At 35.9% G+C, this 27,462-nt stretch overlaps 1 protein-coding gene across 4 annotated transcripts in view; it reads left to right on the plus strand.

Annotated features, from left to right (window-relative positions):
- MYO6 (myosin VI) overlaps positions 1-27,462 on the plus strand; it is a 155,356-nt gene that overhangs the window by 82,749 nt on the left and 45,145 nt on the right. For 3 of the 4 annotated variants that reach the window (XM_054722566.1, XM_054722567.1, XM_054722568.1), the window contains exons 7-14: positions 1,866-1,921; positions 4,154-4,251; positions 4,585-4,749; positions 9,170-9,250; positions 12,742-12,922; positions 21,012-21,156; positions 23,695-23,852; positions 26,018-26,109. In XM_054722566.1, the coding sequence (XP_054578541.1) occupies positions 1,866-1,921; positions 4,154-4,251; positions 4,585-4,749; positions 9,170-9,250; positions 12,742-12,922; positions 21,012-21,156; positions 23,695-23,852; positions 26,018-26,109 (976 nt within the window). The remainder of the gene's footprint in view (positions 1-1,865; positions 1,922-4,153; positions 4,252-4,584; positions 4,750-9,169; positions 9,251-12,741; positions 12,923-21,011; positions 21,157-23,694; positions 23,853-26,017; positions 26,110-27,462) is intronic. The other variant, XM_054722569.1, reaches the window with a different exon arrangement.

The following is a 27,462-nucleotide window of genomic DNA, read 5'->3' on the forward strand; positions in this document are numbered from 1 at the left end:
TGTGACTGGCTTTTTCCACTTAATGTAATGTCCTCAAGGTTCATTTATGTTGTAGCATATGTCAGAATTTCCTTCCTCAGTAAGGCTGGATAATATTCCATTGTATGTATATATTACATTTTGTTTACCCAGTCATTTATCTTTGTACTCTTGGATTGCTTCCATTTCTTGGCTACTGTGAATAGTGCTGCGATGAATATGTTATGAACAAAGAGATACAAATATCTCTTTGAGATTGGTTTGAACAGGTTGATTTTGAATTTCTCTGCATGTTTTATGACCTAGTTTAAAATAGTGGGCTGTATCCCTTTTATTATATGTTATGATTATTGTGTTTTTAATTTTATTGGGGTGACATTAGTCAACATGAACATATAGGTTACATGTGTGGAGTATTTATTTACAAAATCTGTATATAGGACCATGTGCCCACCACCCAAAGTCAAATCTTCTCCTGTCACCTCATATTAGGACCCATTTCTTCCCTCACCCCTTCCCTCTGGCAACCACCACACTGCTGTTTGTGTTCGTAAGTTTCAGTTTTATATTCTGCATATGAATTAAATCATATAGTTCTTAGCTTTTTCTGTTTGACTTATTGCACTTTGCATAATGTTCTCAAGGTCCATCCATGTTATTGTAAATGACGCTATTTCAAGCAGACACCTTATGTGGAAGCTAAGCTCTGTAGATTGAAAACTATTTCTGACGTTATTCTTTTGAGGATACTGGAGAAGACCAGTGCTGGTTAGGCAAAGGGAAATCTACGAATATTCCTTCAAAACCCAACCTTTACATTCTGTTCTCAATCTTCCCCTGCAATTAGTATAGTTGAAACCCTTTTTTTTTACATTAGCTTATGATGACTGGCCTTATTTCTACTTCTCCACAACCTTCCTCTCAGTGTATCCCCTGTGCTGCCGTCAAATTAAACTCTACACTTTGTTTAAAATCATAGCATTTTAAATACAGAACGAACAGTAGTACTCATTATAGTTTAATTCTTTCAATTTACATACTCAGGGATGTTAAGTCTGGTGTTAAAGCTACTGCTAGGACCAGGGAATGCATTCTAAATTCTCACCAGGGTTGTTCTCATGTATTATAGTTCTTAGTCGATTGCTGTGTGGTAGATCCCTTTTTCAGATTTTGCTGTTTCTTAATGCAAATGTATTTGTTATTTAGAGTTGTTTATATGAAACCAATTTGAGCTTGTTATTGCCTGTTATATTAAATGAATGCTTCCTAATACTCTTGGAATTCTAAGTGGTTCAGTTTCTTTTTCTCTTGTATGTAATAGTCATATAGTAAGTCTGAGTTTAATATACACCTTTGAAAATGAACAAGTAAGAAACTGTAAAATTATGGTGTAAACTTATAAGTCAGAGGTTACTCTGTTTTGAAATGTGCCAGGCAAGTAGTTGTTCTGTCATGTTTTATCTTGCACTGTAACAACATGAAGAGTGGTAATATCCTAGTTGTTCAGTGGCAGATTACTGTATTTTATCTAGCCAGAGAGATTGAATTAATAGGCTATTACTAAAGATTTTGTAAACAAATGCAGAAATGAATATTCCTATGTGAAATGTATGGCATATTTAAAACCAAATGGTTAAAGTCAGAATATTCCCCTAAACAGTTTTTAAAAAATAATGTTGATTTAGATGTTAAGGCAATCCAGACAGATTTAAATGTTTAAAGAGCTGTAACAAAATAGTTGCATTTAAATATAAATTTGTGATTTTAGATAACCAATTACAACGAAGATCCAGGTTTAAATTTTACATATATTAAACAATATTAGAATAGTAATGTTAAAATTATAATTTATAGTCATCTAAATTTTTATATCATATTTTAAACAGATATCTTACTGAATCCTATGGAACAGGTCAAGATATTGATGACAGAATTGTCGAAGGTATTGTTAATTTTAAAAATTATTATTTTATGTTGTTAGATATGTACGAGAGAATCCTCTCTAAGTGGTCTGGAATATTCTCCCAGAGACCCAAGATTCTCCCTTCAACAAATCTTTACTCAGATACCATGTTCTCATTTACTTAATACCTGTTGTCACTCCTTCCCCTCCACCAATGTAAATGCTAAGATGGCGGGAATATTTATATATTCCAAACCTCTGGTGTAGTGCCTGATACATAGCATATCAATGATTCAAAAATAGCAGTGGATGAATGAAAGAAATACAGGAAACATCTTTTGGGTGAATGAAGGAAATACAGGAAGCTCTGTAGCCTCCTGTTTTTACTTTGTTTTTGTGTTTTGGTTTTGTTTGTTTTTTTGTAACATAGGAGAGAGCAAGAAGGTTATTTGGAATTGAGGTGCTTTTGGGGAAAATCATTTTAACAGAAGAGTACAATTAGAAGGCGGCAAGGCTCTGTAAATTGGTTCACGTTTCTTGATCTAAATTTTTTTTTACTTTTACTTACAATTCTCACTGTGTTATTGTGACACAACAAGTATGAAGATCTCATAAGTAATGCTATATTCACTATAAAGTACCTACTTTAGTGAGGGAATTACCCTTTAAAATTAAATAAATAAATACAAAACAAGTTATGGGTTAATTCAATGAACTACTAATTAGTATTCTGATTTGTTTACTCGAGTTGCACACTTGCTTGAGAATTGAGCACAAGGCTGGTTTCATCCATGATGTATTGTATAACATGTAGTGCTCTAGAGTTGAGAAAAGTTGGAAAGTATTATTCCAAATATTTCTACAGCCCTTTACTAGAGGAGAGCGCATATTAACTGGCATGACACGGAAATCTTTTGATGTCATTTTAATTGAAGTTTGGAATGAGTATATCATTAATAGCATTAATACAATTTTCTGATGGAGAGGCCCTTATCCTACTTTTGGATATTTTATTACTATATTAAATCTTTCAGTAAAAACTGGTGATGGAGTCCGTAAAGGAGTTGGGGAGACCTGTAATTAAGTCCCTTTTTTGCCTGTAGCCTGTGGCCTTCCACAAGTCAGTTGACCATGTTGGGCATTCGTTTTTTGCCCACCTGAAAGGTGAGGTATATATGCTAACATTGCTTTTAGTTTTACATATTTTCTTGCTTATTTTTCCAAGTGAAAAAACTGGGGAGTGATCTTTAAAAGGGTTTTAGAGACTAGTTAAGCTTTCTACTGTGTATAGAATAAGAGAAATGGACTTTAAAAGTTTCATAAGAAATACTCTAGTGATAGACATTGTGAAGCAATTTATGAGGTGGTTGAGGGAGAATATGTGACTAAAATTGACACTAGTCTGGTATGCTTACAGTTGACACTTGTGAGTATAAGAATAGACTCTGGTAACCTTAAAGATGTGATATGTCTATAAAATAAAAACAAATTTTACATTTATTTATTGAGATTTACAAACTATTGTTCTGAGAACCTTGTGTATGTAATTCTATAAACTAGTTCATTAGTTTTGTTGGATGTGCATGTAAAAATGTTAAATCTGGAGGTTTTATTAATATACTAGAGGCCTGATGCACTTAAATCCGTGCAAGAGTCGGCCTTCCTTCCACCAGCTGCCGGCACTGGCTTCCCTCCAGCACCCGGGACCCAGGTTGCTTCCCTCCTCTGGCCACCAGTAGGCACCCGGGACCTGGGCTGGTTTCCCTCCAGCCCCAGCTTCGTCAGGAAGGACGTCCGGAATGACGTCCGGAAGACATCCGGTCTAATTAGCATATTACCCTTTTATTATTATAGATAAAATATTTTAGACAAGTAAGTCAACTAATAATTTGTTGCCTGTATTTTGTCATAAGAGGTTTGCTATTTTTGATATTATTATCACTACTCTAGTAGGACTGATATACTTGTGAAAATCTTAACATTTTTAGGGAATAATTGAAAAACTTGAGTTATAAATTTTGTAACATAGTGACTTTTAAAAAATTCAGTCTTTCCCATAGCATATTTATTTTTAAATATATTTTGAGTAATTTCCCCATCTCTTACACATTAATAAGGCCTGAATAGAGAATAGTCAGTAAATATTTGTAGGAATTGGCATTACATGTGAATTTTCATGTAATATTTTTGAGAACATTTTTAGATATATCATTTTGTAAATTTCCTTTATGCTAATTTTTTGATGGAATGTTTTCATTTCTATTTTAACAGCTAACCCACTCTTGGAAGCCTTTGGAAATGCAAAGACTGTTCGCAACAATAATAGCAGTCGATTTGGAAAATTTGTAGAAATACATTTCAATGAAAAGGTGAGAGTGAGTTTGGGGATGATATGTTTGGGGAGTGTTTTTGAAAAAATACAAGGGTCTTAATAGAATTGGTACTGTACTTGAACTTGTAAATTTGTTTAAGTGTTTCTCTATTACTTTAAATAGATGAGATAATATATATGTTCACACTATGACCTCTATAAACACTTGAAGCTTACATTTAGTTATCTGTTTCCCCCCTTTATTTGATAAACATTACAACCTTTTTGATAGACAGATGTTTATTAGCAAAGATAAATACTTTAACATTTATCGGTTATACTTTAAGACTTGACATGCAAAAATGTGTTTTCTCTCTGTTTTGTTTTTTAGAGTTCAGTTGTTGGAGGATTTGTTTCCCATTATCTTCTAGAGAAATCTAGGATCTGTGTTCAAGGCAAAGAAGAGAGGAATTATCATATCTTTTATAGGTTGTGTGCAGGTGCTTCTGAAGATATTAGGGAAAAACTTCATTTGAGCTCCCCAGATAATTTTCGGGTAAGTTGGATGAAAAAATTTCATGCAAGACTTGCAAATTGAATTGTCTTTGACTATAAAACTTATTTTAGTGGATTTTGATAGTTTTGTGTAACTTACATTAAATTTTGATAGCTTTATGTAACATGACATAATTTCTGTACTAAGTAGATATCTATTGAGACTTACTGTTGCCTTTATAATGTAACACCTTATGAGGAATTATAAATGGATAGGTAAAAGGGTAGATGTTAATAACCTTATCAATGTAAGCTCAATAAGAAATTTGTACTAGTTCTGTAATGTTGGCTTTAAAGTTACCTTTGACTTTTTGTAAAAAAAATAATTGACCACTGAATTAATATTAATAAAGGACTCATGATTATCTTCCTTAATTCGGTTCAACAACAAATATTTTTGCTTGCCCAGTGGGTGCCAGACATTGTGCCAAGGTTATAAAGATAAATGAAACAGTTCCTGCTTCTAAGCAACCTAGGGTCTGGACACACACACACACACACACACACACACACACACACACACACTGACTGATGTGTTGAAATGATAAATAGAGATGCATAGGATGCTGGGGATTTAGGAAAAGCTTACTGGAACAACTGAATCCTGCAGGATTTTCAAGTGTTGACTACAGAAGGAAAGATGCAAAGGTTATTCCTGGTAGATGCAAAAAGATGAATAGAGAAAGGCAAGAAATGGTAGGAGGTGATGCTTGAGAGTTTGAACTTCTGTAGTTAATAAGGAGCTATTTAAGGGCTTTAAGTAGAAAATGGGATGTCAGATTTATACTTTCCACTGGCTTTAATATGGAGATGGCTTTAAGGGAATAGAGGATTAGATGGATTGAAATAACAGCCAAGGATAAATTGTTTGGGAATCTATGGCTACAGGTTGAAGTAAGAATTACTTGGTGTCTGAATTTGTTTTATGGATGGAAGGGTTACAGAGTAGTAGATGTACAAAATATTATGAGGTAATATTGGTAGGACTTGGAGACTGGTTATGGTAGGGAGAAGAAAGAGTCTGGAATAATTTCCCAAAATTTGATTAGGAAAACTGAGTGGATATAAATACCATATGGGGGCCAGATGAAAGATTTAGCATATAGGATGAGTTCAATTTGGAACCTATGGATGATCTGAACAGTGTCAGTGCTGGAGTGACAGGTTTGGGAGATGGTACTCTGGTTGAAGTTAGAACCATGACAGTGACTAGATGAGATTGTCCAGAGAGATGGTTTAATGTAGAAAAGCGGAGGATGAGCAGATAAAGAGCTGCCCAAGAAAGGAAGCTCAAGCGGAGTTGTGAGAAAAGTACAGGGAAAATCACGAGTGCCAGGAATCACAAGCCAGTTGAGTTTCAGGAAGTGGTGACTAGGGATGGCTAGCATAATTTACAAATTTTCAGCTAGAAAATAGTGTCCCTATACCTGGAGAGTATCATGCTAAGTGAAATAAGTCAGTCAGAAAAATGTAAATATCACATGATCTCACTCATATGTGGGATCTAAGTAACAAAATAAACTGATCCAGAGACATGGAAGCATGGAACAGAGTGCGGAATCTCAGAGGAAAGGTGGGGGAGGGTGGGTGGATGGGAGGTAACCAATCAAAGACCTTGTATGCATATATGCATAACCCATGGTCACAGACAATAGGGTGGTGAAGGCCTGGGGGTGGGGTGGCGCAGGGGTGGGCTGGAGAGGGTCAAATGGGGACATATGTAATACTTTCAACAATAAAGAATTCTTTAAAAAAACAACAAGAAGAAGAAAATAGTGTCCTTGTGAGAGAGATATGTGATTCTTAGGATGGGGGTTAGAAATGTAGTATGTATAAAAATTTCCAGGTAATTTTGATAGTCCTCTTTGGACAGGAATCCTCCATTTGAAAATCATGCCATATATATATATTTATTCTCTCTCTGTGTATGTGTGTGTGCATGTGTATTTATCATAGCTTCTCTTTATTCAATTAGTTTCTTTTAATGTGTACTTGGAAAATTTAAAACTTAATTGTTTCCAAGTGCTTTGTAACTACATCTATTTGTATGCCTTTAAAATGTTCAACCTTCTCTAGAACTCACCAAATGAATAGGAATTTGCAATAAGTTGACCACATTATCTTCATGAAAGTAGAAGAGGCATATCTATACAATGATTTTTAGAAAAGGAATATAAATTACTGTGAATCATATGAAATGTAAAAATCATGAAGTGGCTCTGTCAATGAGTTAATGATAAAGTGATGTGACTACTCTTGTCTTAATCTAGCATTTCTGCTTGGAGGCTTAGAGCATACATAGTTTTTTATTTATTTATTTAAATTTCTTTATTGATTAAGGTATTACATATGTGTCCTTATTCCCCCATTACACCCCACCTCCCATTCATGCCCCCACCCCCCTGTTGTCTATGTCCATTGATAGGGCTTATATGCATGCATATAAGTCCTTTGGTTGATCTCTCCCCCTTACCCCCACCATCCCCTACCTTCCTTGAGGGATCTATTTTTGTTCATCAGTTTATGTTGTTCATTATATTCCACAAATGAGTGAGATCAAGTGATATTTATCTTTCTCTGCCTGGCTTATTTCAATTAGCATAAGAGCATACATAGTTTTCGCGTGCCCCAGAATGTACCGATTTTCCTGGCACAGTGGTAGGCATCCTAAGAGGGCAGCTACTGAAATTCTTTCCCAGGTCAGAGAGTCTCCTGCCTCTGTAGCGTTACTTGGAAGGCATGATTTCCTCTTTCACAAGCGAGTCCTTTGGTGTTAGGAGACTAGAGGAACAGCATTGCCTTTCACCCAAATACATCTGCTCTCTTGGATATTCCTCTCATACATGCATACATGCACCTCTCTATTCCTCCCCCCAAATAATTATACCTGTAAGGGTTTGGAAGTGTGTTGATAATTTCATCAGGTTTTTCTCTAGTTTTCAGCAATTATAGATAAGGTGGTAAAGATAAAGGAGAACCCTACAATAGGGTGAACACTTCCATAAAATACACGTATTTTGTAAAATAAAGGTTTAAATTCTTACATTATTCAAAATTTGCTAAAATTTTTGTATATGTTTTGTGGAAGCATATTTTATAGTCATGCAAAGATCCTTAAGCATATATAAAGCTTTGATTGAATGCGGATAGATTGCAAGAATAGTTACAACTTTCTATTTACAGAAAACTTGCAAGACACAAGTATATTTCCTAGGTTGTAATATTAAGTTCATCTGTCCAATAGCCAAGTAATTGATAAAAACAATTAGGGTGGGGGGATAAACTCTTGCTACCAAAGAAAACATTTGTTTGGGCTCTGTATGTTTAAGCTACTGTTATCTTACTAAATATTAGAGCTCTTTTTTTGAAATAGTTCATTGAAAATACTTACCAGTATTATTCTCCCTCCCTTCTCTTTTATTTTCTCCCCGAAGTTTCTACAGTAGAAAGAAAAACTTAGGACCAACATTTTCTGTTTTTTACCACTTTTAATATTTCATTATAATGGAGGGGGAAAGATAGATGGAGGCATTGATCATCTAAAATATTAATTTATTTAAAAATTTACTATAATTTTCCCCCTTGGTATCTATATAATATGGTATTTTAAATCTTGGAATACATGCCATGATGCATGGAATCATAGTGACCTGATTTAAGAGGCACTGAGATGTTTTTTAAAAATTTGCCATCTTGTTCCTTGTGCACTTCCTTCCTGCCCCTACCCCCACTCCCTTAAAGGTGGGTAATAGATTCTCTTTGAGACCAATATAATATTATTTTCTTCCAACTACTTCCCTTGTTTTATGTTTTGAAAGCATATAGCCTTTAAAAGGCTTCTGGGCAACAAAGAAAATCCTTGAGATAAAAGCTGAAACTGTTATTTGAATATGAAGGTTATTATAGCAAGTATTGTAATTTATGTGTAGTCAGTGTTAACTGTCAGTAAATATGAAAGGCATGTTTTAAAGAACTGGTTCTAAAAATAAAAAATTAAGAAATTCAAAGATAATATTTGTTAATTATTTACTTGAAATATTTAACCACACTGTGTGGGTCTTAAATTATTTGAGACTCTTTTACACATTTAGTAAGGTGATTTTCATTATTATCTGTAGTAGGTATGAAGATATTTGACACTGTGAATATTTTAAATTGCTGCCCTTTAAATATAGAAAAGCTTTATGGTATTGATTTTCATGTTAATCATAAAATGTAATGTACTGTGAGGAATTGGGATTTTCAACATCCCTGGTTTGATTAGTAGGAGTAAAATGCTTATATAGAAGTACTGATTTTCCTTGAGAGGTTAGGTTTAGAGATTCTTTATGGTTACCACTACTTGATAAGTTGTGTTGTCTCCTGAACTATTTTCCTGAGGATCATATTTGTTAATTATATTTTACATTTCTTTGTTATAGTATTTAAACCGAGGCTGCACTAGATACTTTGCTAACAAGGAAACTGACAAACAAATTTTGCAGAACCGAAAAAGTCCTGAGGTATAGTAGACTATTTTTTTTTTTAAATTAAAATCTTTAATACCCTAAAAATTGTGCTAAAGGATATATTTTTTATTTTGGAGCCCACATAAGATTTCTTACCTTTAGGCTTGTACTTTTGGAAAGTAAATACTCATTCAAGTCTCTCTAGAGTGTATGTAGTACTTGATCCTATGCTGGTATCTACAGAGCTTCAGGTTCTGGCTCCTACACTTCTCTCCTCTTGTTCTTTTTTGCGGCAAGAGGGTGTTGAATTGCCTAAGAATTACCCTTTGCTAATATTTTTGAAACTTGCTCTCATATTACCCACTTGAGATTAAGTATAAAATATGTCTTTTATAATTGCCTACTTCAAGGCAGAAATAAGCTTTGTGGTAGACATTATTGTGAATTAATGCTTATATATTATTGTATTTCTCTTTAAAACATATTTCTGTAATATATTATAAAAAATTTTGTACATAGGCTTTAGTTATTACATTTCTAAAAGTAATTATTTATAATTATACCATTAAGTATTATTTAAAGAACATTAAATCCTTAATCTAAAAATTTACTGTAACGCTTATAAATTTTAATATGCATTGTGTAAGTAATAAATGGTATTAATCTGTATCTACTCAAGGAGTTTAAATTGTAAAATACAAAGTCAGGATTGATTATAGGGACTAGTCATATTGTCTATTAATTTTATTAAGATATTTATATTGAGTACTTAATTGAACACGTTTTTATTGTACTCAGTTTTTAATGCTTCTGCATTTGAGAGGCATATGTTTTTGACATCTTTCAAAATGAGTGAGATGAATTATGTCTTTATTATATTCATGGAAAAGAACAGAAAGCAATGAAAATTCTCAGTATTTTGAATTCTAAGCAGTTAATTTTTAAGTTGACATTTTAGCTATCATTTTAGACCCAGATGTCTGAACTATAAATTATAAACTTTAGTTTGTTACATCCATGGTTGGAACTTTAAGAAGTAACATTAGGAGCTCCAGTGGCGCAATCTGTTAGCGTGCGGTACTTATAAGAAGTAACATTAATGTTTATTATGATACTAGAGGCCCGGTGCACGAAATTTGTGCATGGGGGGGTTGTCCCTCAGCCTGGCCTGCATCCTCTCCAATCTGGGACCCTTTGGGGGATGTCCGACTGCTGGTTTAGGCCCAATAAACCAGCAGCCGGACACCCTCTCGCAATTCGGAACCGCTGGCTCCTAACTGCTTACCTGCCTGATAGCCCTTAACCACTCTGCCTGCCTGCCTGATCGCTCCTAACTGCTCCTCTGCCGGCCTGATCACCCCTAACTGCCCTCCCCTGCCAGCTTGGGTGCCCCTAACTGCCCTCCCCTGCCAGCCTGGTCACCCCTAACTGCCCTCCCCTGCTGGCCGGGGTGCCTCTAACTGCTCTCCCCTGCCAGCCTGGTCACCCCTAACTGTCCTCCCCTGCTGGCCTGGTCGCCCCTAACTGCCCTCCCCTGCCGGCCTGGGTGCCCCTAACTGCCCTCCTCTGCTGGCCTGGTCACCCCTAACTGCTCTCCCCTGCTGGCCTGATCCTCCTAACTGCTTTCTCCTGCTGGCCTGATTGCCTCTAACGACCTCTGCCTCGGCCCTGCCACCATGGCTTTGTCCAGAAGGACGTCTGGAAGGTCATCCGGAAGATGTCCAGTCTAATTGCATATTACCCTTTTATTAGTATAGATCTTACTTTTTCATGATAACCTATATTTTCATAAGGCATCATCAAAATATAAAAATTATATTCTTTCCACTAAGATAATGGAGACATTTCCTTTGGCATGGAATAATCTGAGTAGAGAGGAAAGAAAATTGGATTTTACTCTTTAAAGAGTAACATGGTACTCTCCTATGAAGAAAATGTACTCTTTCTGATTCTAATGTCAGCAAACTTTGTTAGGAATCTTATTTATATTATTAAGTTTATAGAGATAATATAAGTGAACAATGAATTAATATGTTTAAATTACTTTTTATGTCTTCTTTATCAGGAGGATGAGGTGATCATTTTGACTAATTAGAATACTTTGCCTAGTTCCATTTGAGTGTCTTTAAGCTGTGTGTAATTTTTAGGAGAATGCAGTATTTTTAGTCTTCCATAATTGCAATGTATTCATTTACATTTGATTAAGAACAGTTCTTAAATGATGTAACCATTCAATTGCAAGACTAAAAATTCTGCGTGATGTATGTTTTCTGTTAACTTTGGCTGCCTGCGATGGTTTCCTTTACTGCTTTAAAAATAAAATAAAATTTCTTTATCTAGACATTTTCCAGAAATTTTACATAAAAATAATAAAACATTTTAAAGAATTTTGTGGAAGGCAATCAACTTTAGCTGAGAAGCAGTGGGCAATCCGAGGAGAAGAAACATCTCCTAGAGGCGTCTTTGATGGCCAATTAATTCTCATGCTGTTACCTAATGTTTAATTTCACTTATTCATTCTCAAGTTCTGGAAAATTTCTAGTCCAACCTTTCTATGTTCAGTAACTTTTATTTTTCTCCTTTTAGTTTTTGCAGGCCTGATTTTTCCTTCCTTTTTCTGAGTTTGTTATAAGTTCTAACAAATGAATATTTTAGATGCATGTGTGTGTTTTTTTTAGGAGAGAAATAAAATTTTCTCTTCATTTTTTCTAAAATGTTTTTAGTCATTGCATAAATTCTTAGAGTAAGCATAATGCTTACTAATACATTTTACCTCATTTATATTTATACAGAAAGGTTTAAAAAGTAATTCTCAGGCCATGAAAACTTATTAGCCTGTCCACTATTTACTACTGTTGAATATTAGTGAAGTTGATGGCAATTAACCTAAAGGGTATAATGCTAAGTGTCAGATTAAAACTTCTTTTACAATTTTTTTTGCCTCGGTTCATTTTGACCTATGGTTCATGTTGATTCATTTCAACCACTAATCTTCCATTTTTTTTACTCAATTTTTATTTTTATCTAATACCCTAGCATTATATGCTTTAGAGTTAATATGGTAATTAAATTGGAAAACATCTTATTCAGTTTTTTAATATTTTTCATTGATTTCAGAGAGGAAGGGAGAGGAAGAGAGAGATAGAAACATCAATGATGAGAGATAATCATTGATCGGCTGCCTCCTGCATGCCCCCTACTGGGGATCGAGCCCACAACCTGGGCATGTGCTCTTGACTGGAATCGAACCTGGGACCTTTCAGTCCATAGGCAGACGCTCTATCCACTGAGCCAAACCAGCTACGGTTCTTATTCCATGTTTGACTGAAATTTTTATTCATATGCAGTTGAAAGAATTATAGAGAGAGATTCTGTGTACACTTTGCCTAGCCATTCAGTTTTTGAATGTTAGAATATTGAAGTTTTTCCGTCAGCACATTTTATTTTTGCATGTTATATAGTGCACCAGTAGACTTCATGTAGTGGTTTTTTAGTATGCTTAAATAATGTAGAATGCAGCTAATTGATGTCTTCTTATTTTATAGTATCTTAAAGCAGGTTCCTTGAAAGATCCTTTGTTAGATGACCATGGAGATTTCATTAGAATGTGCACAGCCATGAAAAAGATTGGTTTGGATGATGAAGAAAAGCTTGATTTGTTCCGAGTAGTAGCTGGTGTCCTGCACCTTGGAAATATTGATTTTGAGGAAGCTGGAAGCACTTCAGGTATCTTTGTGGTTTCTTGTTTCCTTTTTTTTTTTAAGGAGTAAAACTAGAGGTTCTGTCATTTCTTTGTCAGATGTAAATTGAACCCGTGTGCAGGTTTGTTAATACCCTGAAATTTCTAGAATTTACTGTTGTATGGTGAGTCATGCAAATGAAGGATGCTGCATTGTCAGTCACTATTAGTTCTGATGAGAAATACACTCATTTTATGAAGGACAAGTAACTGCCAGGGTCATATTTAGTGACATTTTTCAACTGATACTATACTTTCCCAATAAATGAACAGAATAATTCCCTACCATCTGTTAAGGTATTTTGACTTTTTTTAGGCTCATTGATTTAAATTTGGCTCAGTTAATTAGGGCAATTGAATACATAAAAGCCCATATACTTTATTACTGGGAAATTAAAATAGGTTGAACTTTGTGCAAATTGAAAAGAGCATTTAAGTGCATGCATGATAGTAACTTTTCAACTCTCTTGGTATATAGCCTTACATAAAGAGTAAGAATTTTATACACTCTTAAATTTGTTCTGTGAGTACAGGGGTTGGGAAACTATGGCCCTGGCTGAATCTGACCAGCTGCTTGTTTTAGTAAATACAATGGTGTTAGAACACAGCCACACCCATTTCACTTATGTCTTGTTTGTTCCAGCTTTTGTGCTACAGTGGCAGAGTTGAGTAGTTGTGATAGAGAGACTGTTGGCAGCAAAGCCTAAAATCTGACATTAGAAAAAAAGGCAGTTAACTCCTCCATAAACACATTATTTAAAAATCTTATACTGAGTTAAAAATATTGAAAGCACCATTTCATAGAGGAGTCAATACCATGGGCTTTGGTGTCAGATCCCAGAAGGTCTCTGAGCCTTGGTTTCTTTCATTTGTAAAATAATGAAATAATTCGTGAGAAGTGCTCTTAAAGTGTAGTATCTAGCAATAGTATGCATATAGGGAAGAGGCACAAGAGTGAGGAAAAAGAACATTTAAAAATGTGCCTTCTGTGTGCAAGATTATATAGACAGTATTTCATCATAAACATCATAATCATAACCTAAACTTGATAAAGATAATGAGGTAGAGGATGTTATCTCCATTTTACACACATGCAACCTGTGTAAAATGGTTGTTAATGAAATTATTGATATGAGAGCCAAGTGCTACCCATGTTTAAATAACTCAGTTAATTTTCCCTGTATGCCCCTAGTCACTGACCTTCCCAAATGTGGTGATCTGTGAATGAGCAGATTCAAATAGACAGCCTTAATGACTTATAGATTTAATGTCCTGTGATGCTGTGAAGTCAGTAACATCAGATGGAGCATAGTGTTTAATAGCATGTGCTCTTGAAGCAGACTGTTCACCCTGTGTTAACTACCCGTGTGACCTTGGGCCAGGAACTTCTCCATGTCTCAGTTCCTTACCTGTATACTGGACAACAATAGTCCCTACCTCATGTTAAAGAGAGGAATAAATGAGTTAAATATTTGTAAAATGATGTGAATACTTCTGTCTGGCACATAGTAATCACACTATAAGTATTTTTAATGAATAAGGAAAATAAAAATACAGATTACTTCCAGTTTAAAATGAGAAGAAGAAATAAGCAAAACCAAGTATGTTTTTAGTGTGAATTAAATTTTTTATTAGTTTTTTTGAGGGGTTTTTAACATTTATTTTGAAGATGTAATTAATGTTAAAACACATTTCATTTCCTCTATGTCATTGTTATACCAAGGGAGCATGTGGGAGCTCTAAATAACACAAAAACAATTTAGAATATTTAAGGCACACTTTGGAATTGTTTTAGGAGTGAAAAGTAGCATTTTCTTACCTCATGTTATCATCCTGAGGTAGAACATGCAAATGTATGTAGAGGATTATAAATGGGGCATGATCTAGTTAGTTGAAAAGCACTTAAACGGTCAAAAGGCACATAATACATATTTACATTATCTTTTGTTTTTCTTTTCAAACTTTTTTCAGTTGAAGGGAAAATGAGCAGAAAGCCAAGAAGATTGGAATGAGGCAATAAATTAATACAATTAATAAAAGGGTTATTTTTATTTTAATAGCTAAGATTTGAGTATATTACTCTTCATCCTTCCTATGACCCTTCCTATAGACCTAATGATTTCTGTCTAATTAGAATTGATTTTTTTTTCCACTAGAGAGCTCAATTTTGGCATTTTCACAATCTGAGAAAGCTGTGAATATTTTTGCAATTATTTTATTAGAAAATTATTCTCCAGTAGATTTTATTTACTTATTTATATTTATTTATTTATTTTTCCCATTGGTTTTTATTTATTTTATTTTATTTCATTTTTTAAATTTAATAAATCTTTATTGTTCAGACTAGAGGCCCGGTGCACGAAATTCGTGCATGGGGGCAGGTGTGTGTGTGTGTGTGTGTGTCCGTCAATCCAGCCTGCACCCTCTCCAATCTGGGACCCCTCCAGGGATGTCCGACTGCCCGTTTAGACCTGATCCTCCCAACTGCTTGCCTGCCTGCCTTCCTGATTGCCCCTAACTGCTTCTGCCTGCCAGCCTGATCACCCCCTAACCACTCCCATGCCAGCCTGGTTGATGCTTAACTGCTCCCCTGCCAGCCTGTTTGCCCCCAACTTCCCTCCTCTTCCGGCCTGGTCACCCCTAACTGCCCTCCCCTGCAGGGTTGATCGCCTCCAACTGCCCTCCCTTGCAGGTGTGGTCCCTCTCAACTGCCTTCCCTTGCAGGCCTGGTCCCTCCCAACTGCCCTCCCCTGCTGGCCATCTTGTGGTGGCCATCTTGTGTCCATATAGGGGCAGTATCTTTGACCACATGGGGACAGCCATATTGTGTGTTGGAGTGATGGTCAATCTGCATATTACTCTTTTATTAGATAGGATTATTAAAATTGTTCCTCTTTTTTCCCCCATAGCTCCCCTCCACCCGGTTCCCACCCCACCCTCTGCCCTTAACCCCGCCCCACTGTCCTCATCCATAGGTGTACGATTTTTGTCCAGTCTCTTCTCGCACTCCCCACACCCCTTTTCCCCCGAGAATTGTTAGTCCACTCCTTTTCTATGCCCCTGATTCTGTTATATTCACCAGTTTATTCCGTTCATCAGATTTTTTTTATTCACTTGATTTTTAGATTCACTTGTTGATAGATATGTATTTGTTGTTCATAATTTTTATCTTTACCTTTTTCTCCTTCCTCTTCTTAAAGAATACCTTTCAGCATTTCATATAATACTGGTTTGGTGGTGATGAACTCCTTTAGCTTTTTCTTATCTGTGAAGCTCTTTATCTGCCCTTCAATTCTGAATGATAGCTTTGCTGGGTAGAGTAATCTTGGTTGTAGGTTCTTGCTATTCATCACTTTGAATATTTCTTGCCACTTCCATCTGGCCTGCATAGTTTCTGTTGAGAAATCAGCTGACAGTCATATGGGTGCTCCCTTGTAGGTAACTAACTGTTTTTCTCTTGCTGCTTTTAATATTCTCTCTTTGTCTTTTGCTCTTGGCATTTTAATTATGATGTGTCTTGGTATGGTCCTCTTTGGATTCCTCTTGTTTGGGTTTCCTCTGTGCGCTTCCTGGACTTGTAAGTCTATTTCTTTCACAAGGTGGGGTAAGTTTTCGGTCATTATTTCTTCAAATAGGTTTTCAGTATCTTGCTTTCTCTCTTCTTCTGGCACCCCCATAATTCTGATGTTGGTACGCTTGAAGTTGTCCCAGAGGCTCCTTACACTATCTTCATATTTTTGGATTCTTTTTGCTTTTCCGGTTGAGTGTTTTTTTGCTTCTTTGTATTTCAAATCTTTGACTTGATTCTTGCGATCCTCTAGTCTGCTGTTAGATCTCTGTATAATATTTTTTATTTCAGTCAGTGTATGCTTAATTTCTAGTTGGTCCTTTTTCATATCCTTAAAGGTCTTGCTAAATTTATCGGCCTTTTCTAGAAAATTCTTGAAAAACCTTATAACTGTGGTTTTGAACTCTATATCCAGTCGTTTGCTTTTCTCTATTTCATTTGTGACCTGTTTCTTTGTCTCCGCATTTTGGCTGCTTCCCTGAGTTGATAGAGTGGCTTTGAGTGCTAGGTGTCCTGTAGAGCCCAGTGGCTCAGCCTCCCCAGTTACCTGAGGTGGACACTCTTGGTGCACCCCTTTGTGGGCTGTGTGCACAGTCTTGTTGTAGTTAAGCCTTGATTGTTGTTGGTATCACTGGGAGGAATTGACCTCCAGGCCAATTGCCTGTGAGGATCAGCTGTGTCTACGCTGGGAGAACTTATGTGCTGGAGACACCCTTATGAGACAACACTTGCAAGAGTCTCTGCTTGGATGGGGTGGAGTCTCAGGGCGGAGCAGACAGCATTGGTTTCCCATCAGCCCTGCCCTAATAGGCCCCTGTGTCTCAGTGTCCTGTGGTAATCGCTGCAAGCACCTCTGAGAGAAAGCCGCCCTCAAGTTCCACCCGCTGCCAGACAGTCCAGTTTCTCCCTGAATGAGTCTGGGTCCCCAGATTCTCGCCCGGAACTGGAGTTCAGTGTAGTTGGGAGCTTTTGTCTCCCTCCCGCTTGAGAAAGCCAGTGTACTCAGTTGCCCGCCCTCTCCGCACACGTGCCTCGGTACCTCTGCCTTCTGCAGTTCCTCTGAGTCTCAGTGTCCTTTTCTCTTTCCCGACAGTCCATTTTCACCCCATATGAGTCTGGGTCCCTAGAGTCTCACCCAGAACTGGAGTTCAGTGCAATTGGGAGCTTTTGTCTCCCTCCAGCTTGAGAAAGCCAGCTGTGCACTCAGTTGCCAGTCCTCTCCGCGCGTGTGCACATGCGTCCCAGTACCTCTGCCTCCTGCAGCTCCTCTGAGTCTCAGTGTGCTTTTCTCTTTCCTTCTAGTTGTAGAATTTCCACTCAGCCAGCCTTCCTGTGGTTCTGGATGATGTCTGTTTTGTCTTTTAGTTGTAGTTTTGAAGTTGTTGTGCGAGGCAGCAGTTTAGATGTTTACCTATGCCGCCATCTTCGTTTCTCCTCTCCAGTAGATTTTTAGAAGACACTGTTACTGAAAAACTTTTTCATGATGGAAATGCAGAAAAACAAAACAAAACAAAACAAAACAAAACAAAAACCTATTGGGACTTTATATGCTTTTTAAATTCCACATAGCAAAATTATATGTTATTATAACAATTTTTTTAAATGTTCAAAGAAGTTCTTCTTTGGAAGGGTGTAACATGAAAACCTTACATTATTTTACAGTATTTTACCTTTTTAAAACTTTAAAAATAAATATTTTCTTACATTAGCTTTATATAATTCCTGGAAATATGTAAGAATCTTTGCAAAATAGTAAAAGAGAACTTTTTAAAGAAATTAATGAAAAAAAAAAAGAAATTAATGAGTTAACTTTTTTCGGTTACATAATTTTAGATAATGCGTATGTGTGTAGAAACTAAAAATGAGTAGTAAGGTTATTTTAATAGAGGTTTAATACATTTAAGTATTCTCTCCCCTCTTTTTTTTTTTAACAGCTTTATTGAAATATAATTCATACCATACAATTTACCCATGCAAAGTGTACAATTCAATGGTTTTTACTATACTCAGTGTTGTGCAACCATAGCCACAATCAGTTTTAGAGCATTGCATGCACAAAAAAGAAATTCCATGCCCTTTATTTTTTTTAAAAAATATATTTTATTGATTTTTTACAGAGAGGAAGAGAGAGAGATAGAGAGTCAGAAACATCGATGAGAGAGAAACATTGATCAGCTGCCTCCTGCACACCTCCCACTGGGGATGTGCCCGCAACCAAGGTACATGCCCTTGATCGGAATCGAACCAGGGACCCTTGAGTCCTCAGACCGACGCTCTATCCACTGAACCAAACTGGTTTCGGCAGAAATTCCATACCCTTTTGCAGTGGCCCTCCACCACCACATTCCCTCACAAATCCCTCAGCCTTAGGCAACCGTTATTCTAATTTCTGTCTCTCTAAATTTGTCTGTTACCACTTTTCATATTTATTGAATCATCATGTTTACTGTGGTCTTTTGTGACTTTATTTTTGTGTCTGTATTTCTTTTTACTGCTGAGTAATATTCCATTGTATGGATATGCCACATTTTGTTTATCCATTCATCATTTGATGAACATTTGGTTTGTTTCCAACTTTGGCTATTATGAATAATGCTGCTATAAATATCCGTGTACAAATTTTTGCATGGACGTGTTTTTATTTCTCTTGGGTATATGCTGGGACTGGAATTGTTGAGTCCTAGGGTAACTCTATGTTTAATTTTTTGAGGAACTGTCAGACTGTTTTTCAAAGTAGTGTACCATTTTACATTCTCATCAATAGTGTATGGAAGGTTCCTGTTTCTTCACATCCTCACCAACACCGTCTTGGTCTGTCAGAGGGTAGCCTTCATAGTGAGTGTGAAGTGTTTATCTCATTGTGGCTTCTGTTTGCTTTTTCCTGATGGCTCAAGATGTTGAACAACTTTTCATGTCTTTATTGGCCATTTTTATATCATTTTTTTGAGAAATGTCAATTCATATATTTTGTCCATTTATTAATTGGGTTGTCCTTTTTAAAAAAAGATATATTTTATTGATTTTTTACAGAGAGGAAGGGACAAGGAGAGGGATAGGGATAAAGAGTTAGAAACATCGATGAGAGAGAAACATCGATCAGCTGCCTCCTGCACACCCCCTGCTGGGAATGTGCCCACAACCAAGGTACATGCCCTTGACCGGAATCAAACCTGGGGCCCTTCAGTTCACAGGCCAATGCTCTATCCACTGAGCCAAACTGGTTAGGGCTGGGTTGTCCTTTTATTATCAAGTTGTACTGTTTTAGTAAATATATTGTAGATATAAATTTTTTATCAGATACATAATTTGCAAATGTTTTCTCTTATTCTGTGGGTTAGCTTTTCAATTCTTGGATAGTGTTTTTTGAAATACAAACATTATTTTTTAGATGAAGTTCAATTTATCTTCTTTTCTTTTGTTGCTTCTGCTTTTGTTGTCATATCTGAAACACCATTACCTACTATAGTGTCATGAAGATTTTTATTGTGTATTCTTTTAAGAGTTTAGTAGTTTTAGGTTATATTTAGGTCTTTGACTCATTTTGAGTTATTTTTTGTGTATGGTGTGAAGTAGGTGTCCATCTTCATTCTTTTGTATATGAATATCCAGTATTTCTAGGGCCATTTGTTGAAAAAACTATTATTTCCCCAGTGAATTGTCTTGACCACCCCTACTCATATAAGATCTCATGGTCTGTTGTTCCTGAGACCTGTCTATTTAATAGTTTACTAACATGTTATGATAAAATTCTCATTATGATTCTCATATTCGTTTTCAAATAAGTCTTGAAATAAAAACTTTGGAAACATATTAAACCTTAAAAAATTGGTAAAATGTTTATATATAAATATTAATAATAAGGATAATAATAGTTAACCTTTATATAGTGATTTCTGTGTACTAGGCACTATTCTAACTCCATATGCAACTTTACTAGTATTAATCTTTTTATATAAAACTTTATTAGGTAAGTACAATTATTATCCTTATTATATGGATGAGAAATCCGAGCACATAGAATAAGAAACTTGTTTAGGGTCACACAGCTGATAAGTTTTAGGGCCATATCAACCCAGAGTCTAAGGCACTAAAGTATACTGTCTTCCTATGTAATACTTTTAAAACAGCCTCCACAAATAGAAGTCTGTAGACATAGTGTACAGGTTATAGCAGTTGTCTCTTCGTTCTTTTCCTCTGTCCCCAAGCAATATGAGCTCATAGATGCACATACACACACACACTGACTTACTAAAGTGCTTTACAACATTTGCCACTAAAATTACTCCTTCAAGTTTTCTAGAATCATATGAATTTTAATGATAAGGTACTATATTTCTTCAGAGATTTAATATATTAACAAGGATTGTAATTCATCATTAGTATTTTAGTAAATGAGCCTTGTCTATTCCATAGTTTTATATAAGTGAAGTATATGTCTAAGAAATGGATCTTGAATATCTGGTTTACGTAATGTTTATTAATTTCAAATTAAAATATATTTTTATTAGGAGGTTGTAATCTGAAGAATAAATCGACTCAGTCTTTGGAATATTGTGCTGAATTACTGGGTTTGGATCAAGATGATCTTCGAGTAAGTTTAACTACAAGAGTCATGCTAACAACAGCAGGGGGCACCAAAGGAACAGTTATAAAGTAAGTTCCTTAACTCATTGCTCTGTAAAAATCTTGCCGTGGTGTTTGTCAAGGAAAAAACTTTTTTGAGAACACTGAGGTTTAAAGTTCATCTTTATTTATGATTCACTCTTTTCATTATAATGTTCTAAAACATATACTTAATAGATCAAAATTCTGTGCATTTCACCACAGTAATCTATCATAAAAATTAACCCTGACTTTCATAGCTCTTAAAGGTGTTTCTTACAGATATATGGCATGGCACAGTTTGGGAATTTATAAGGTAGGAGAGAGGTTTACTTTTGTACAATTATGAAAATACAGGGTGGGGCTATAGCAGGTTTACAGTTGTGAGTACACAAAACAGAGCTTATTCTTGCATTATTAGTTACTAATTGTATTATTTTTTCATACGAACAACTATTAAGCTACTCTGGCCCCACCCTATATGAGCTAATTATGTTAATAAATTTGTTTTAGGCAACAGATCATTAATTTTTTTCCCCAAAACTATATATTTTGAGATAATTTACTCTTTTTAAGTGTGAAATGTAATGATTTTTAGTATATTTACAAGGTTGTACAATCATCACCATTATTTAGTTTCATAAGGCAGCCGATCATTTTATTTTAATAGTGATTTTCCTTGCAAATGGCATATACTAAAATTTCTGTTAAGTAGAACTTGCTTTAGTAAAACACTTGGCAAATGGAATTCCCCCTTACATTTAGGATTCTTCATTTAGAGGAAATTACAAATGATAGGAAAATAAGAGGCTAGTCACGACTTTTAAAATCAGTAACCCATAACTTCTAGTTTATATTTGGGCCTATGTACGCTTTTGGCTCCGTGTCCTATGTTTTAAGTATTTTTGTTTTCAGTACTATAAAATAAAATGAATAGTCAGTAATTATTCTGAAGCACTGTAAGGTCTTAATTTGTGGGATAATAATCAGGTCTTCTATTCCTTCATAAGGCAGGCAGTTCTAATGACATATTTCAGAAAAATTTTTAACAATTAAAATTCAAAAGGACTAAAAAATCTTTTAGCCACTCAGAAAACTACACTTTTGGAAATACTAGCAAGGTGTGCTTATTTATTTAGCATTTTTCATTGCTAACCTAATTCCAAATTATTCTTGCTCTAAAGAAAACCTCAGCAAGGAGGATGTATAGTAGTGCCTTAGAGTTGCGTTGTTCCTTAGAGATATTTCTGAGGGCCAAGGGAAGGCTGGTAAAAGCACTTATAGGTGGTTCTCAGGTGTCATTGCCTTCATTTCCCCTTTTTTTCCGGAGCAGTTCTTTTTATGAGTTTTATGTATGGAATGTTCACATAATATATTCACTTTACAAAAGGGTTTCGTTGTAGGAAACACGTTGGGAAAACCACTGTTTAGGAGGGATTCTGTTGTCACTCATACCTGAATGACTCCTAAGGTTACTTCCAAATTTGATTTTTTTTTTTTCTGGTGCTCCATGGTCTCTACACTTGCTTTTATGACAGCATTTAGCATGGCATTTGGAAATTCTCTTTTATGGCCGGCTCTCTTCATCAGACTATCATTTTCTTGAGAACAAGGCTATGTGTCTGTATCTGCAATATCTAATGCTGTTATACCATGTAGTTACTTATATTAAATTGTAGAGTTGGACATTTCAGATTTTAAGATGTAAACACTTTTGTGTTGGCTGATTTGGCTCAGTGGATAGAGCATTGGCCTGTGGACTGAAGGGTCCCAGGTTCGATTCTGGTCAAGGGCACCTACCCAGGTTGCGGGCTCAATCCCCAGTGTGGGGTGTGCAGTAGGTAGCCGATCAATGATTCTCTCTCATCGTTGATGTTTCTCTCTCTCTCTCTCCCTCTCCCTTCCTCTCTGAAATAAATAGATGCAAACACTTTTTCCTAAGCAATGTTAAACAGGTTACTGAACTTTTAACCTTATCCCAAATTAAACACAATTTATTTTGCATTTAAGGAAAGTAAAAAAAAGATGATTCCCCTGAATAATTTTTATATGTTCAGCATGTACAGTGAAGTATAAATTAAGGTTAAAAAGAATTTTGAGCCTGAAGTTCCTTTACTCAATAACAGGTTTTTAAAAAACCCCGATTGTAGATAATTCCTTTATTTCTTCTCTGTACTTAGCCCCGTTTATCTGTGTATATCCACAAATGACCTTTTATAACTACTTTTTTTCTTTTAAATATTTTTCAATATATTTTTTTATTGATTTCAGAGAGGAAGGGAGAGGGAGAGAGAGAGAGAAACATCAGTGATGACAGAGAATCATTGATTGGCTGCTTCTTGCACTCTCCTTACTGGGGATCGAGCCTGCAACCCAGGCATGTGCCCTTGACCGGAACCGAACCCAGGACCCTTCAGTTTGCAGGCTGATGCTTTATCCACTAAGCCACACTGGTTAGGGCTTTTGTAACTATTTATTTTGTTCTTCAAAATTAATATGTTTAGATATACTTTGATCTTCAGTTATCTGGCATTATTTTCACAGTTCAGTACTATGAAGAATTCTCACTGATACGGTCTTCTTTTACAGGGTACCCCTGAAAGTGGAGCAGGCAAACAACGCCCGTGATGCCTTGGCAAAGACCGTCTATAGCCATCTTTTTGATCATGTGGTAAACAGAGTAAATCAATGTTTCCCTTTTGAAACATCATCCTACTTTATTGGAGTCCTAGATATTGCTGGTTTTGGTAAGCATAGTTTCATTTATGTGTTTGTAGTTAACTGTTTGATTTTTTTCATTCATTTTTTTTCACACATATTTTAAGTTTAAAAAGTGACTTTTCCCCTTATAGTACCTTTCGCTTGACGCGTTTTCAGTTGTATGTCCTCACCTACATTTCATTTCATAATATTTAAATAGGAAGCTGATGCTTAAAAAATAAAAATAAAAAGGAAAGACTCATGGGTTTTGGTAAAATTCTGCTAAAATTAAAACATGTTGATTGAAACTACTATTACAGTAAGTCCTCATTTAAGGTCGTAAATAGGTTTTTGGAAACTGACTTAAAGCTACAAGATGTATAACAAAACCAGTTTTACCATAGGCTGATTGATATAAATAAGAGTTAAGTTCCTAAGCATATTTCTGGTAACAAAAACATTACCAAACTTCTAAATAAAGATCCCAAACACTTCTAATGTTAAACATGGAAATAAATGTGAGCTATGCATACATTTAAGAAAGATGAATAAAAACAAGTAAGAGGATTATTTTCCAAACCACTCAGTCCAGTTCAGGGACACGAGTGGCCAGAGTCTATCTTGGCAGATCAGGATACAAGGTGGAAACACTCCCTGGACTGGACACCCTTCCATCACTGGGCGCACTCATAACCCTCCCACCTCTACTCACTCAGACTGAGACAACTTAGGCCAGTTACCCTCACGTGCCCAGCTTTGGGATGTAGGAGGAAACCAAAGTACACAGAGAAAACCCACACGGACATGGGTTAAATGGGCAAACTCCATACAGATATTAGCCCTGGCTGGATATTAATTTTTTTATCAGAGTTATAACAAAATAACGTTATTGGAGGACCTGCTATAGTTAGGAGATAGATAGCTCTGTATTCTTACATGAATGCAACTGAGTGAAGGTAAAGTCTTGAGTGCTACTATTAAGAGAATTAAGTCAGCCGAAACCGTTTTGGCTCAGTGGATAGAGCGTCGGCCTGCGGACTCAAGGGTCCCAGGTTCGATTCCGGTCAAGGGCATGTACCTTGGTTGCGGGCACATCCCCAGTGTGGGGTGTGCAGGAGGCAGCTGATCGATGTTTCTTTCTCATCGATGTTTCTAGCTCTCTGTCCCTCTCTCTTCCTCTCTGTAAAAAAATCAATAAAATATATATTAAAAAAAAAAAAGAGAATTAAGTCATTAAAACTGTTGACGGCAGTGTAGATCTGGGTACAGGCTAAACTTATTACTATGTGTAAAAATTCATCATTAGTGTTAATTGTCAACAGATAGCTACTTCCAATTAGTTGCCACTAAATGAATAATATATCAAGATAAATATTTGAGAACAATTGCAGAGCTGTGCATCCAACAATGGAATGAGTCACCAACGTCTAAATGCTACTTTGTCCTGAATGACTGTGTTGTAAAAATCTCAGAGTAAATATGACTGTTTTTATATGGCTTTATCAGGGTGGGCGTTCCTTCTGACTGAGTGTAAGTGCTGTTTTCTCCTTCGAGTTTGCTTACCTTTGCCAAGGGAAGGTCTGAATGTTTACATTTTGAGAAGGGCAGGATTTTGTTATAATGTGATACTTATTTAAAAATGTATAATAAGTCACTACCTTTTGTTCAAGGGTAGAGAAATACTTATCACTGACTTAAGATTTCACAGTCTTCAGACATTTATTTCCTGGTCTGTTACCAGTTTTAGTGTAGCACAGACAATATACAGAATCATAGCATTTTAGAGCTGCAGGGATCTTAGAGATTATGTAATACAATCCTTTAATTTTAGAAATGAGTTGGTATCCATAACTTTTTTATAAGTGTAGTTTTACGATTACACAGAAAAAAACCTGAAACACTTGCATTTTAAGTCATTTTCTTTAATTTAGATTACTTTAACACCTGTGCTTAAATTATGTTAAAAGTTATGTTTTATATCTTTTGCTATAAACATATTTTTCTTAAGCAGGGTATTTTTAATACTTAATTTTAAGGACTAATAAAATTTAAGTGTTGAAACAAGAGTATTTGCAGAGTATAGAAATGTTTTATATATTTTTTAACCTAATCTTAAATTAAGCATTGATAAAATAAAATTTTATCCTAAGATAAATTTATTAATATGAGGTTGATCTGATGACGACTCTTGATTCTGGTTTTGTGTTTTCAGAGTACTTTGAACATAACAGTTATGAGCAATTTTGCATCAACTATTGCAATGAAAAACTTCAACAGTTTTTCAACGAAAGGATTCTGAAGGAGGTAACTGCCATTACAGTCTAAATTTACCAACTGCATTAAGCTGGCTTAAGTTTCAAGGAACAGAGACATGCTGAAGTTACCCTGCTTGATGGGGTATAATGTAAGGTGGCAGGGAATCAGGGCTGCCCAGCATAGGTCCCAGTGGCTTAGCATTGCTAAGGCACATCAGAAGTGTTGTTGGTAAGTTGAAGCTTAGGGACCCAATAAAAACCTCGTAGGCACCTCTTCATAAGTGGACATCTATTGCTTCTTACTAGTGACTTTAACTAGACTTAAAATTCTGCTTGTTTCTTTTTCTGTTTCTGTTGTCTTTACTGCTGCCACTGCCAATCAACTTTCTACTCTTGTCCCTGACCATGTCCTCTCCCACCCTTCCTCTGTGTTACCTCCTTCTGCCCTTTCTGCTACCATCCTGCCCTCTCTGTGTGTGTGGCAGGAAAGCTGCCAAGTTAGGAGATACAGTGGGGCCATTGGCCTGGCGTGCCTTGGGGCAGTGCTTTCCTTGCCATGCTGCCTTGTGTACTGCTAGTCACCTGTGAACAGTGTGTCTGGCCTGACAGCATCTCTGGTCCCATAATGAACTTGCTTGTAGTAACCAGCTGTGGGCACAGCTGACACAATCTCGAGTGTAGGAACGTAACTTTATAATTGTGTAGTGTACAGAGTGAGTAAAGGGAGCTTTGGGTCAGTTGATTTGTGATAAGGTGCATCTTTTCCTTCCTTGTATTTGAATTCTCCATTATTTTCCTACCAATACCCTGGACTTGCCTTCCTTTGAGCTATTTGAGATATGTTTTACTGAATAGAGGTAGTGGAGTTAGAGACAACTCAGAAGTAATCTAAGCCAGCCCCTTATTTTACAGATGAAGAAGAGAATTCCCAGAGCAGTGACCTCTGCAGGTTGAGCCCACCTTCCCGGCTGCTGCCTCCAGCACCGTGTTCTCTCATATCAGCACTGCTGGTTTCTAAGTTCTGTTCTCCGCTGGGAGTGTGAAATATTTTCTTTTCTACTCCCATTTCACTCTTTTCCACATTATTATTATGTTTTTGTCTTTATGGGTTTCCCAGCACATCCCAGCTTTTATACCTTTACTTGTATGTATACCATAGTTAAACCTATTCGGACATAAATAAACAAATAAAACACGTACTTACCAGTTAAGATAGTTTCTCTGAACATGTTTTATGTTCTTCCGTTACTATGCAAAGTCTTATCTGTGTGCTTCTCACTCAACATATCCTAATTCTTCCTTTCCTACTTCTTCATTTACTGTTACGTATGAGTGCTTACATACTACAGTGGCCTACTGAGTGAGTGGTTGTGACAGAGACAATTTGACTCTCAACTGAATA

The sequence above is a fragment of the Eptesicus fuscus genome, chromosome 10, assembly GCF_027574615.1.
Source record: "Eptesicus fuscus isolate TK198812 chromosome 10, DD_ASM_mEF_20220401, whole genome shotgun sequence".
In the NCBI taxonomy this organism is placed as follows: Eukaryota; Metazoa; Chordata; class Mammalia; order Chiroptera; family Vespertilionidae; genus Eptesicus; species Eptesicus fuscus.